At 39.0% G+C, this 15,283-nt stretch overlaps 1 protein-coding gene across 1 annotated transcript in view; it reads right to left on the reverse strand.

Annotated features, from left to right (window-relative positions):
• Positions 1–15,283, reverse strand: part of CORIN (corin, serine peptidase) — a 134,692-nt gene that overhangs the window by 74,429 nt on the left and 44,980 nt on the right. The window contains exon 4 of the mRNA XM_074154492.1: positions 6,674–6,884. Coding sequence (XP_074010593.1) covers positions 6,674–6,884 — 211 coding nt within the window. The remainder of the gene's footprint in view (positions 1–6,673; positions 6,885–15,283) is intronic.

Raw genomic sequence — 15,283 nt, forward strand, 5'->3', positions numbered from 1 at the left:
AACCTAACACTGCCAATTTACCACTAAGCCATGTCCCTCAGCACCACACCTACGTGTCTTTTAAGTGACTCCACCAATGGTGACTCCACCACTTCCCTGGCAGCCTGTTCCAATCCTTGACAACCCTTTCAGTGCAGAAATTTTTCCTGATATCCAAACTAAACCTCCTCTGATGCAACTTGAGGCCATTTCCTCTTGTCCTATCACTTGTGACTTGGGAGAAGAGACTGATCCCCACCTCTCTACAACCTCCTTTCAGGCAGCTGTAGAGAGCAATAAGGTTTCCCCTCAACCTCCTTTTCTCCAGGCTGAACAACCCCAGATCCCTCAGCTGCTCCTCTTAAGACTTGTGCTCCAGATGCTTCACTTCATTTGATCCACTGAACATCACTTCTGCTTTATTCGTGATTAAAAAGTTTAAGTTAATAATCTTCTCTTTCAAGGCCTATGAATAGAATTGATTGGACCACCATTGCCAAAACTCAAGCTGGAATAGCCTCTTCGAGTCATGTTAACTTGCTTGGTCTAAAGAGGCACCATCAAAAAGAATGCACATTAAAAGGATGAAGCAACTCCCACAGGGTGTAAAAAGCCATACCAGAAACTCAGGAAACAACTGCTAACCACTTTATAAGTATCTGAAAGCAGCCTCCACCCCATGTGCTTGGGTCATGGCAAGAAATACACTGGATTCAGTCATGAGAAGAGCATAAAAAGACAAGGTAATGGGGACAGGAGAAAATCATTCCACCTTCTTCCGCAGAGGACTCATAAGTGATTGTCACCAATGCTGTGGCTTAACTTTTTAAACAGGTAGCACCTATTCTAACAAAACCATCCCAGACAGGATTATGACAGGGGATTCTAAATGTGCTTCCAAGAGGGTTTCTTAACACAGTTACTTCAAAAAGGAGCCTGAAACCGTAACTTCACAACATCTTAAAAGCTGCAGAATGGCAAAGCTGTCTGTGCAACTATAATTTGGCATCTCCTCACAGGTGCATTATAAAAAGATAGCACAGCAGTCACAGGCTACCTATCAGACTGCTTACGCAGAGTTCCTAGCAGCTGCTATTTTCTCTTGCCATATTTACGTGCTTTTGTTACCAAAATTAGGTAGATTAAAACAAGACTGAAACATATCAGTGAAGGACTGCCTATCCAAACTCATACATATTCATACATCATTCATACACAATTAAACCCATTATGGACTTTGCATAATAGACACTGACTTAAATGTATGCTGATAGCTTCCTCTTCAAAGTCTTAAAATAAAAATTCTCGTTAGCTATGTAAACAAGATCTATGTGACTCAGTCAACTTTTTCTCCTAAGCATTTCAAAAGCCTCAATTAACTCTACAAGATAGTTTTTATATAATGTCTTGTTATTTTAAAGTCTAAGTGTGCACTGTGATAAAAGAAAATCAAATAAAAATTAATTTCACTTTAAGCAGGAGAAACAAAGAACATGGATAAGCTTAGCAGGAAAAAAGAAAAGCAGGAAAAGGGAAATAAAATAGCCACATTACTGACCTCATTCATAGGTTATACAAAACACGACAGACAGATCCCTGACCCTATGAAGTTTGATTCACTTCCATATTCTAAGAGGACTTGAAAGAAGTTTTCTTCCTCTCCTTCTTGTACCTCACCCCAAAGTTGTTTTAAACTGTTTTCGGCTTACAATAAAAGACATCACACGTATTTCTGGATTTGTCTTTTGGACCTAATATTTCATCCTAGATTGTGTCCTTAATGAGACATTTTATTTTCTTCCTTTTTATAAATTAGAGAAAATAGATGAAGCCAAAGTACAAGAAAAATACCACAAAATTGGATTTGCCGCTATGAGTCATAACAGAGAAGCTCTTCAAAGGATATTTGACTGTATTCAAACTATTCACAGCTTCTTAGAACCTTTTCTCTATTAACCTAATTTTCACTAGTTAATGTTCCCCATCCCCAACAGACCATATAGCCCTATTCTGACCTCTTTGACTTTCTACAAGTCTTTATCTGGCTACTGTTGTCTGTAGCGTAGGTATTGCAGCAACAACAAAAATAGTTGTTACATGTAGACCTTCCATGACAAACTCTTTTGTAAGAACGAGCCTGAAAATCAGAGAAAGCATTTTCCCTTCATTACACTATTTTCTCCTTTAGGATGAACCTGAGAGAAAATAAAAAGCAAAAAAGTAAAAAGTCGAATCACAGTGGAGAGTTTTTTCCTCTTACATTCTTAGGTATTAGATCACATCTAAAGTGAATAAATCATAATGAGTCAACTGAATTTACAGACTTTAAGCAAGAGGAAAAATAACGTTATGCTTAAAGACACAGGAAATAAGTGTTACAGGTTCAGTTCCCTGCTCTACTGCAAATTTCTTGCTCAGTCTTGGCTTCCCTGGCTGTTAATGTGACACTGTTATTTTCTCTTCCTATCCTTTAGTTGTTTTGTTCAGCTGGGCTATAAACTTTGAGAGGCAGCAGGGTGCCCCTCAGTGCGTGTTTGTACAGCTTCCAGCACAAAAAGCCCTGATCTCAGATGGAAACTCTGAGCCCCAACTGAAGACCAATCACTTCACAACTTTATTTTCAAAGACGTCTGACATGAAAAAAAGCATAGTGAGTAAACAGATGGAGAAACGCAAGGTCCATCAGAATTTTACTTTGAGAGCATGTTACACTTTAATTTGCATTGCCCTAATACTATTTTCTAGGCAGAGCTTTAATTAAGTTTGACGTCCAAAGATCTGAGACTCTCAGGATCCATCACTGGAAGACATTTCCTCGGCTTTCTGGAATACACTTCTACACAGAGGATTAGCGGAAGTACTCAAGCTATTTGTTTCTGCTTTAGGAGACAGTATGACAGCAAAGAGGTATTATGAAAATCCATAACCTTCAAATTTATTCCCATGATAAAAAGTCCAAAATAAGCCATGTACCTAGGCCTTCAGGATTTTACACAGTTTGCCTATTTTACCAAGTTTTTGGATGACACATGAGTATTCAGACAGTGCAAGAAATATTAGAAAGCATCATTCAATGAGTTTGTCTGCAATATGCAGTTATAGGCTGACCCGCTATGAACTTCTCTATTGATTTTGAATATTTAAATTTTACATTAATTTTGGTTTTAAAATACAGCCTTTTTTTCTTTCAAAAATCAGAAAATACTGCACACTAACTTTTTTCAGACTTTTTTTTTCCTTTTTGAAATGCAATATCTGAAGTCCATAGGGACCTACAGAATCAAGTACAAGTGAGTTGCTACAAATAAACATCCACGATGTTGCAGTAACTGACCTTTGGCCCACTCTTAGTGTCTCCCAATGGATCAGATACCACAAAGAAATTCTTTCCTGTGAGGGTGGTGAAGCACTGGAACAGGTTGCCCAGAGAAGCTGTGGCTGCCCCATCCCTGGAGGTGTTCAAGACCAGGCTGGATGGGGCTTTGAGCAACCTGGTCTAATGGGAGGTGTCCCTGCCCATGGCAGGGAGGTTGGAACTTGATGATCTTTAAGGTCCCTTCCAACTCTAACCATTCTATGGTTCTATGAACAATTTTCGAGAGCAACAATATCGTGGTAGTTTTCAGCAATCCCAGTACCTAACTACATTGTGTGTTACACAAACACTGAGAATGCTCTCTGCCTAGAAACTTAAACTCCTTCAAGCATTAATGAATACAATGTTTATAAACACATGAAAGATAAATGTGAAACAGACATAAGTTTAAATATCAGAGCAAAGCTATGTAATGACAGCACACTGGGTGCCAAAGATTAGTGTTTGTAGCTTTCCTTCTTGTTGCTTCTTTTAACACATTGTTATAATTATTGCTCCCATGGCTGCAGCTGCCAACACAGACTCCCTCAACAATACCTAAGAATAGACATCTGAGCATCACATGAGTTTCATTTCTTCTCCAGTGTTAGCAGCATTTGTCAAATTATGCTTTACATAAATTTGAAACAATTGCACTATAAAACAAATAAATATCAATAGATGAAAAATTATGATCAGAGATGCACTGGCAATTAGAATGAAACAGCTGTAATTGACTGGAGGTACTAGTGACTACATCAGTAACAATTTTTCTCCACACTAGTGTATATTTTTGATACTGTATGTTAAAAAAAAGCATAGTCCCAATAAAAGGGCTACAGCATATGGACATATTCCCATTCATTATCATCACTGTCTGTCCACAGCGGCTCTTCTGCTTCTCCTTCAGTATGTTTCTACCTCCCACATTCCCCCTGCTATTCAGCAGACCTAGAACAGGTCTGTCTCTTCCATATCTGCACTCAACACACACCATGTAACTTCCCCCTGTGATACCAAGAGCTCTTCATACCAACAAAGAGCTTTCTCCAGATCTGTTGCGTTCAAACCAGGACAAGATCTCACTGAGACGAGTTATTGAGGGAGGAGGGGAAGGGAAGGCGGTAACTTCTTTATGCAGATATAATGCTTCTTCAAATCATTATTCTTGGCTTTGAAATACATCTGTTTGCCTGCAATAATCGGGTGCTACAAGAAAAACTGTAATCACAGATATCACTCAGTTGCCTACAGAAAAAAAGTATTCTCTTTATAGAAGAGAGCAGAAGTTAAACTAGGACAGCTCAGGTTTAGTAAACCAGATTTAACAACCAGCACTTTGTGAATCCACCCTTATGGTTCTTCCTGTGGTTGCCACTCAGCCTACATTTCAGTGTCACCCATGAGACACTCTGGAGACATATGATTCCTTAATGTGAAATCAGATTCTAACATAATTCTGCATCTTTTAGTGTCTCATATTGGACTTTCTTCCCAATCAGCCTGCAGGGGCCAGAAGAGTTTCCACGACCAATATTTTAAAATAAGAACAGAGGAAATCCCGTTCCAGCTTTGACGTTAAAAATTAATGGGAGAAGGTTGCTGCTAGGGAAGAACAAACAAACAAACAAAAACCAACAACAACAACAAAAAAAAAAAACTAAAAAACAACAATAACGACACACACAAAGAAAAACCCTGACTCTTGAATATCAAAGTATTTTGATTGCCACCAAAAGCCAGAGCAAAAACCTCCATGCTCTAAACTTTAGTTTAACTTCTATTCTTTTTAAATTAGCAAGGCAGCTGTCATAATGTAAGCCCTCCAATAAAGATGTCTTTAGAAAACAAACAGAAAAAGAAAGGTAAATATCTTACCCTTTCACAACTCTATTTATTTGATTGATTTATGAGCTTTGCACTTTCGACACACACCGCTCACTCTCAAAAGGCTTGTGAAAGTCAAATTCCAAACAAGGGAATAAGTGAAGCAACACAGAAATGGCCTCTTCTGTTGTTGAATGCTTAAATGCATCAGTTTATTACCTGAACCCACTTTTCTCATTTTGTTCTATGATTTCTAGAGACAGCAGGTAGCTTAAGGCTGTATGTTACCAGTTCTTTAACTGCAACAATTGTAATACTCAATTGGAATGGGGGAGCTGTAATTAATCATGCACTGAGTTAAACAGGGTTAATTGAATATAGTTTTCAGTAATCTAACAAAGATACACACACAGATGTATTCGGATTAAACAGCTCAGCCAGTCTAATGGTCAGCCTTGTTCCACCATTACCCATGCTGCCTGACCTCCATCCTAATCCTTTACATATAATCATCTGTACGCTTTTTTCCTGGGTTAATTTTCTGCCAGTTTAGTGAGCTTAACTGGCCAATCCAGGAATCATTCTGGTACAATGGAAATGGCAGGACTGTATCTTTCATTAGCACCTGTATTTTAGACCAGTTTACCTCACCACATAGAACTTTTTTCAAAAGCATCCTATCCCTTGTCAACCGCACAGCTTTCAGCTTCCTGGTTCTTCTTCTGTTAATTTAATCACTCATTCAATTGCCATATTCTCTTCCACTGAATTTCACAGTGGAGAAAGTGGAAATAAGGAGAAATGAAAACTAGGAGAAAGAACTCTACCCTTTTTCTTTCCCCATCCAGAAACAACAGAGATTGTGTACATATTTAAAAAAAAAATTCCACTTTTCCTTTTATTTTGATTTTAGCACCATTAAATTCACTGATCCTTTCTCAAATCAAACTCAATGAAAAAACTGCATACATATAATACTAGTGCTATTTAATTATATAAATGCCAAAAACAAGACATGCTTCTTAAGCTTCCAAAACAGTTTGTGTCACTTTGAATCCATCCTGCTAAACTAATACCATAAAATATATTTAAAATATCAACTTTTCTGAAGGAAAAGACTATAAAAATTTGAAGTTTAATTTAACTAACAGCCACCACACCTTATGCCAATACTATAAATATCCAATGCACTTATGTTGTTACAAAGCATTCCATTTTGGCACATCCAGATTGGAAAAATGAGGTACAAGAATTTTGGACAGGCCTCTTTAAGAAAATCACCCTGACTGCTCCGATACCACAGTTTTATTCCATACAGCGGCAATGTTTTTTCTAAGAGAACTCTATTGTAGTTGGCTTATCATGGCAGAAATGTTGTGAATAGCTTTGACAGACAGGAGTTTTGCAATGAGAAGGTCATAGGCTTAGTTTGGATCTTCCCTTGTCTGATTAGACAGAGAGTATTTTACCACAATTGGCTCTAGCCATTGACTGATTTTCATTCCCAAATACCTGTCATCACCGTCACTGATGCATTCAGGAAGAGCAAGGCTACAGCCAAACAGCATGATGTGTTGATAGCAGCTGAGACGACTGAGATAACTGAAGAACTTCAGGAACTTTTCCATTTCAATACTTTTGACAATGGAAAGAACTGAAGTTACAGTGGTGTAGTTATATGGCAGGATTTGGCACTGGCTGTTGGTGATATTTATGCAGGCACCTGTGAAATCAAAACAATATATTTAGAACAAAAATATCACCTTTTATTAGTTGGGTCAAAGCATTTATTGAATTGACTAGTCAGTACATATGATATATAAGCAATGCCTGTACCCCACAGAAAAGACAACATTCCATAATGCTATTACAATACTGTCAAAAAATAAGGAAAAAAAGGAATCTGGAGAAGCTTGGTAGCTTAGGTTCTTACATATTTTCACAGTCTTCTGATCTACAAAACTGGAAATAACACAAAACTTTCTGACACTGGTTGGATGAACATACAATAAGAATAGCCTGACTACAGCCAAATTTGGCTGAAACTAAGAACAGAAACCATACGAAAAAGAAAGTCTAATTGAGTTCTGAATCTGCTCTGGTTTGGGTGTTTCAATAAAGTTTTTTCTTTTTGCTACCATTCTACTTTGCAGCTGGCTTTCCTGCCAAAATCATCAACTTGCTTACCTATTTTTCCCAAGGCGACGGTCTTACCTCCACAGTCTTTCTTCTCTATCCGACCAACATCAGATTATCTGATTTTACAGGTTGAACACCTACCCTGTCCTAAACTGTTGTCCCACTCTCAACCTACCAGAGCAACCTTTCTCTGCTCATGCACTGTCACATGCAGTGGGCTCTCTCAGCTCTGCACAATCAGCAGCTTAACTTACTACACAAAGTTCTTAGGACTGAGTTTCACAAGCCATACACTAAGTTCAGAATTTTCATTAAGAACAAAGTATAAAAATCTAATATTTATGACAGCTCCCTTCTTTGATGAACAACTTTCTAGGCCATTAAGTCAGACTCCAGCAGCATTTTCTTCACACCCAGAGCATATCTACATTGTACAATAAGCAGGGATTTCAGCCCATTCTCAAGACCAGACTCTGCCACTAATCATGATGTAAACAAATCAAACTCATGCTAAATGACCATCCCAACTCTAGCCTTCTGAAGGGGGAGAACTCTTGAGCACATTCAAGCCTTAGCACTGAAGTTCTCATTATCTGAGCAAACTGGACATAGGTAGCACCAAATGGGGTAGATCCTTTCCATCATCAGACATTTTGGGACTGGCTTCTTCCAAGAATTGTGTGGGTCATTTACACCAGACCTCCTGACTTGATAAAAGCTGGGGATGCAAAGCACAGAGGATGCAGCTCCAAGGGTTCAGCAAGTCTCTCTTTGTCACCTTTCAGCCTAAACACAGTCCTCACTAAGTGCCCTAGTGGCAAATTCTGGTATATATGAACTAATACAACCTCACGTAAGAGTAAGGGAAAGCAAAGCATAATGACAAAAAAAATTTATTAGAGCTTTTTCAAGCTGCAATGTCTTTGAAGGGATGGACAAAAAAGGTGGGTTTCAAATTTTAGCTTGACTTGGTCAAAAACAATCCGTATTTTTTCAGTGCCTGATGAGCATACTCAAAGTACCCCCTTTTGTCTTCTCCCTCACCAGAAATCTCAACAAAAACTAAGAAATTGAATCTTGCCCCACTTAAATAACAGCAAGTCTCTCCCCTCATTCTAATCAAGCTAAAACTATGTCCACAAGTCCCCATGTTAAGATTCCTCCCCTTCCCAGTACTGCCAATGAGAAATCTTAGCACCAGTGTACACCCATTTTCTGCTACACTCTCTTCTCACTCCCACAGTACAGTGATTAACGGATCTGTTCACCCAGGAATCACATTTTTCCATATAATTCAGGGATTTAGTTCAGATTCTCCATTCAGAATTAAAAGTAAATGCTGGGAGATTAACAAAAAAGTAGTGAGCCTCCAAATTAAGAGAGCTTTCAAAATTGCAGAGTGCAGTTTTCAAAAGTGACTTTATGAGTTAGTACCACATGCCAATGATTTTTCAGTGCAACTTCTGCTCTGAGGTTTTTGAAACTATTTTTGAAAATACCACCTGGATGATCAGCAAATCTACCTGTTCGGCTGTGACAACAAAATCTAGTGATACTAAAATAGCTTTCCAGAGAAAAGGGAAAAAAAGTGGAGGGAAGGGAAGGAAATTCACTTCAGAATCACAAAGTTTTCTTTTAAAAGATGCCATCTCTTTTATGACTACTACCTTTTGACTTTTGAACAACATCTTGACCTGCTATAAAAATGTAAAAACTCCCTCCATTTTTCACATTGTATTTTGCACTTGAACAAACTCATTGCCATTTATTTGTACTGCAAAGGTATTTTTTTATATAACATTTTTATTGCTTGGGAAAGCTTAAGAAGAAAACACAAAAGTTCTGATTTAAAGATTAAAAATATTGAAGCTTTTAAGGAGAAATTCTTTAAACTGCTAACCTCCCTGCAGTTACCTCTTGCCTACATTCTTTTGCTGATGCTTGTACTACATTTTCAGTAACTGTTGTGATAAGAGGATAACATACCCACGCAAAATTCTGTCTCCCCCAACCACAAAAATTTCACACTGAAGTTAGTTAAATAAATCAAATTATCCTAATTGGGGGGAGAGGGGACACACAGGGCTCGCACAAGTGGAATTTCAACAAAATGATTTACAAAATCATCATGTATCTCCTGAGGTACAATTGCAAAATAGTCCCTGCCATGACATGGGCCAAGAAGCAGTGACATTTTGGCTAAGATCACGTGCATGGGCTGCTTTAGACCTTTTAAAATTCACACAATCCTGACAGGGAAGGGCTACAGTTCCTTGGAGCTATCTGATCTTTTAGGAGTACTTAGTGGCTGGAAAACACAGCACCGAATTCAACATTCACAGCCATGAAGATATAATTTTTTAGCAGTTTTACAAGAATTTTTAAAACAAAGAGAGATGGAAGGAGGAACTAAACGCAAGACTTGTCCTTGCAACAGAATCATGATCCATCTTCAGTTCCGTGAATGTTACATTCCTGTAAAATGACATCAGTTCAGCATTAATCCCAGGCACATTCATATCCTGGAACAGTTTTCTGGAAAGCAGGTGCATTGGTTAAGAACCCCGTCTTTTTAACACGGGTCCTCAATCCACCTCATCTATTTTCTGTTCCATCACTCAACCAGCAAGTAAATTACAGTGCGACAGGGGAGCGTCCCATACCCTCAACATCTCTGAGTCAAAAGGCATAATTTCAGGGTAATAGCAACTGTTGTATCACAGTGTTACATACATCCCAGACCCTCACTGCAGTACTAACCAGCGCTACAGTTCTCAAAAACCTTCTCCAGTATATTAAGGAATGCTATCTTGTGTTCGTACACATTTAGTTCTGCACAGGACTAAATCTCAGGAACAGCACCCCACTGGCTCGCTCTCACCACACAGAGCTGCAGAGCACAGGCGCATCAGCCCTCCCCAAGCTGGCCCAGAGCCCACCTCTAACCCAGCAGCAGGCAGAGAGATATCTTCAGTGCTTTGCAAGGGACCTCTCGAGTTCCACACAACTGCAAAAGTTGGTCATAATTCTGAGTAGCACACTATTACAGAGCAAGGTTGTTTCACCTAAACTGAGACCAGAAGAAAACTCAAAGATTCTCTGTTCTGATCATTTGCACAAAACAAGTCCCTCCATTAATTCTTGCATCAAGCCCAACAGCTTGTGATAGATGGAACGTACCTTTCAGACAGGCAAGTCTGCTCAGTGCCAAATTGCTCTGTACGTAGGCAAACAGTGACACAGACACAGCGTTCTACAGAGCAAGGAATAATTTATTTTAAAGGACATTAAAAGTAGCAGAAAAGCTATTTAAAATGCAAGCAAAAGGGACTGCTTATTTAATGAGAAGTAGGCATTTAAATAAAAAGATTAAAGAGGTAAGGTAAAAATATATTTTAGTAAGAATCACAGTTTGGGTTTTTTCAAATAAACAGAAAATCTGAATAATTACACTGACAAACAGCCACAGATATAAGAAAAGAATGCAGTAAACCTCAAAATGCATAACTATTATACCAAATTGCTAAATTCTGCTCCATATGTACAGGCTAAGTGCGTTTTATAAACTATGTGGCTCTGCAGCGCCAGAATGCTAACCTGATCGATGGTATAACACACTAGTACTGAACGTGTTACAAACCAAGCAGGAAACAGAGCAGAGAAGAAGATAAATGCCCAACACACATAGAAAAACCTCAACCTATTTACTTCTTTTCTCCAGTAAAGATTCATTAATTATGGGGAATACAAGGCACATAAACTAGTTTTGGCAATACCTAAGGGGTGAAAAAAAAGAGCAGTGAATTAGAATAACAACATGTGAAAAAGCCGTTGATCAGAACAGCATGGTTCCTAATTATATGGGTCATTTCTGACATTCATCTAAATTAAGAGTTTTCTGTTTATCACCAGCTACTGCCAGATGGACTGAACTGGTAAAAAAGGGCTTCCTTCTACTCCAACAATTGCAATGCAACTCTACAGTTTCATATTCAGTGCTGCTGAAACTAATTTAAACAACACATTTTCCCTTTCCCTCTCTCCTCTTCAGATTGTTCCCAGATTGTAGTACCTATGGATTGCATCTGCACAAAGTGAACTGGACTAAAGGGCTGAGATGACTGAAAATAACCACCTACATTCTTTCCCCAAAGGCAATGCAACCGGAACTGCAGCTTAAGCTTGATTAATCATTTTAGTTTTAAAATGCTCAACCATCCCTGTAATGATAAGGTCACGATTCCTCACCCAACGGTGGTTGCCATGTCTGGATGTTTTTGAGGCCATGCAATGAACTAGCTCTGGACATTAACCTCCCTGAAAAAAACAGCCTTTCCTCTCCTCTCCTGCTGCATTTTTTAACTTTCTGGTGGGCACAGAGTAGAGGAGAGAAAGAGGGAAACACCAACTATTTCACTTGGATCAGATTATTGGGTTCAATAGCTTTTTGGCAGCAAAAACATCTGTCATATGCAGCCTCATTTTCATATCCCATATCGTTTGCTGATATTTCAATTAGTAAATAATCTTTTTAATCAGAGCAACTTTTACAGAACATCTTTAGGCTGCTCATGGAAAATGAAACAGTGTTCAATTTGCAGCAGTGATCACCACCCACCTTGATAACAGAACTTGGCTTAGTACACTCTCACTAGTAAGTTGAACAGTTGCAGTCCATAAATTCACTGGTAAAGCCTCTGTAAACCCTAGGAAAAATGGCAGCATTCACCTGGCTCTTCCATAGCCAAAGCTCTACAAACGTGGAATGAAATCTCATCTTTAATCGTAAAATGTTTTTAAAATTTCTAGGAATCCCATTAAAAAGAGCAAGCCCACATTAACTCATCCATTCTAACTTAGAAACTTGTCTACCTTGCCGGCAGCAGCAATTTGCAGACTTCTTGATATGGGAATGACTACCAGCAAATCAATTTTTTTCCAATCCCCAGTTGCCAAGTTCTCCTGACATTAAGAGGATCTTGTGACTCTGTTTGATTCACAATCTCGTATGTGAGACATATGAAGTTATAGAATGCCTTTTTTACCTCCTCTGTCCTGTTGCTATTGAAAATCTGGATTGTCATGGACTTTTGCTCCAGATCAAAGGAGCATGGCATTCCACCTAGCATCTGGTCCTCTCAGCAAAACTTCTTTCCAAAACTCATTACTGTCTTCAAAAACTTGAATACCTCTTTCAATTTACTATGATATCTTGGTACATTTTTCATTTCAACTAAAACAGAAGACGGACAGATTTTCTTGGGCTCCATGCAGCTATGAATTTGTCATGTACAGTCCGCTTCGGACTGAACATCTGATATAGCATTTCAGATGTTTTCTCCATAACTCAGGAAAAGCACTCCAATAAGTGATTTCACTTCAATAGGTGTCAGGTACTAGGATCTCTCCTTTGGAATCCACCCAGCAGGGAAATCTACAAACTGTTTTTTCCTTAGTTCAAGTATCGAGGAGCTAAAATCAACTATTTCACAACGAAAGCATAATCTCTGCGATTTTTTCACATGAACACTACCTTGAAAGATGATTTCCACAACTCGGGGCAGCCTCTGTTTCCTGACACAAAGGACAGCTCAGCTGCCCAGCGTGATGCCAGGTGACTATTCCCTTCTAAACACATTCTCAGGCCCCTCCTTGCATTTTTTCCATGCTCCTAGAAAAGCTGCGTATTTGTTCTCTTCCAGGACACATTATACCGTAACATAAAACATCAACCAATCCTTACAGTACAGCCCACTGTCATATTACATTATTAAAGAAAATTAAAAAGATACATACAAATTCTGGAGGAAAACCACCAACATCTGTACAGCTAGGAAGAGCACTAGTTGGGTGCTCTTTTAACCCCTTAAAAAAGTACAGTTAAATGCAGGATAGCAGATATTAAGAAATTTAAGAAACTAACTATAAGACAGAAGATTAATAAAATCAAAGTAGTAGTGGTGTTGTACTAATAAACTTTAACACTACAAGAAAAGTAAGGTCTGAAGGAAAAGGTATTTTTAATTACAACACCTGATCCAGATAAAGTATTACTAGCATTTCCATCAAAGGAAAATTCAGCTCATAGATTGTAGTGGTTTACGAGTATCTTCCGGCTTGGACAGTTCCACCATTGGCTAAAATATACCCCACCACCCTCCTGCCAAAAGCTTTCACGGCTTTCCCTTGCAGCCTGTGGAAGAGACCCTGGTGGAGCAGGGATCTGCTCTGCAGCCTGTGGGGGACTCCACGCCAGAGCTGGTGGGTATGTCCTGAAGGAACTGCAGCCTGTGGAGGATCCATGCTGGAACAGGCTTATCCTGAGGGACTGCAGCCCATGCGGAGGACCCACATGTGAGCTGCTCTGGAAGGACTCCAGGGACCCCAAGCTGGGGCAGGGAAGAGGTGTGAGGAGGAAGAACTAGTAGAGAGGAACTCTTATGGACCAACCACAACCCTCAGTCCCCATCCGCCCTGTGCCACTCACAGCAGTGAGGAGATACAGGAGATTGGAATGAAGGAGTGAAGTTGAGGCTGGGAAGAAGGATGGGGAGGGGGGAAGGTGTTTTAGTTCTTGTATTTGTTTCTCACCATCCAACTCTATTTTTAATTAGCAATACATGCAAGTAATTTTCCCCAAGTCAAGTCTGTTTTGCACCTGATGGCAACTGGTAAGTGATGTCCCTGTCTTCACCTCAGCCCATGAGCTTTTCCATCTTATTTTCTCCCTGTCCTGTTGAGGGGAGGGAATGAGAGAGCGGCTGGCTGGTCACCTGGCAGCCACCCAAGGGCAACCCACCATAACCTTATAAAAATATTCTTTCTTTTCAAATTCAAGTAACGTGAAAGAATAATTGAAAACACTAAAACTATTCTACAAAGGAGATTTAGTTTCAACTCATGCATTGCTGTACTGTCTTTTTAAAACTTTTCTTTAGCTCACCCAGATCCCACTTAGCCACATCAGATTTGGATAATTTTTACATGCTTCTCACTGCACGAAGGTGCCTGTGACAGGGCAGAGAAACCCCACACCAACCAAGTAGACCTTAAATAGAGACACTGGACTCGGAGTCATGTGGAAAAGTGAAGTTGGGAGAGGAAGCCCAAGAGAAGAGGAAATTATAAGTTGTCTTTTTGTATGGAAGGTTACATTCTTCCTAGAAAGGACAAGACAGGGACACATCGAAGATGCAGTAACAGAATTAGGTCCTTTGGATGCTTCCTACTACAGGGTAAGATCCTGATGAGTCTCTGTGCCAGGCTACATTGATTATAGGAGTATAAACTGGAACCAGGCATAACACGGACAGAAAACCAAAATCATGCTGTGGAAGGAAATAGCTTTAAAAAAATCCTAAGTCCTCAATTATTTTCAGATCTGATCAACATCTCTGTATCATTTGCACTATTGCCCTCTGTATGAAAATCTCAGTTCTTCCAAAAAGTACTCTGTTGGCTATTCTGCAGCTGTTTGTGTCAGGACATACTTTGAATCACAGTCTGAAATCAATAAAGAAGCTTTACAGTTTGACCGTACTAAAAATATACCAAACTAAGTAAAAATTTTCTTCATACTTTCAGGTTGGATCCAGTTCACTTGGTTTTGGTTTTAAATCAACCAGTTAAAGATCTTTTTTTAATTATTTCTTTTTCTGCTTTCCCCTAATATTTCCCCTTCAAGACTCCTGAAAATGCTTGTCTTTCAGACATCTGTCCTAAATTTGCCATTGTAAATAGTAAGACAAAGAAGGCATTTCATTTCTTCAACGATTTCAAGTTCTTCAGTGTCTGAATGATTCTTCCCATCTGTGGGAAACCCCTGCTGTCTTCTCCCCAGAATCTTTCTTATTCTGGATGCAGTGGAAATTACTCTTTATACGAGTAACTACATTTCCTTTCATTCTCCATCTTCACCTTCCCTTCACTTTCTGCATTACAATGTCAGCTTCATTCTGTAATTTCTACAATCTTGTATTGTCA

This window comes from Numenius arquata, chromosome 10, assembly GCF_964106895.1.
Source record: "Numenius arquata chromosome 10, bNumArq3.hap1.1, whole genome shotgun sequence".
In the NCBI taxonomy this organism is placed as follows: Eukaryota; Metazoa; Chordata; class Aves; order Charadriiformes; family Scolopacidae; genus Numenius; species Numenius arquata.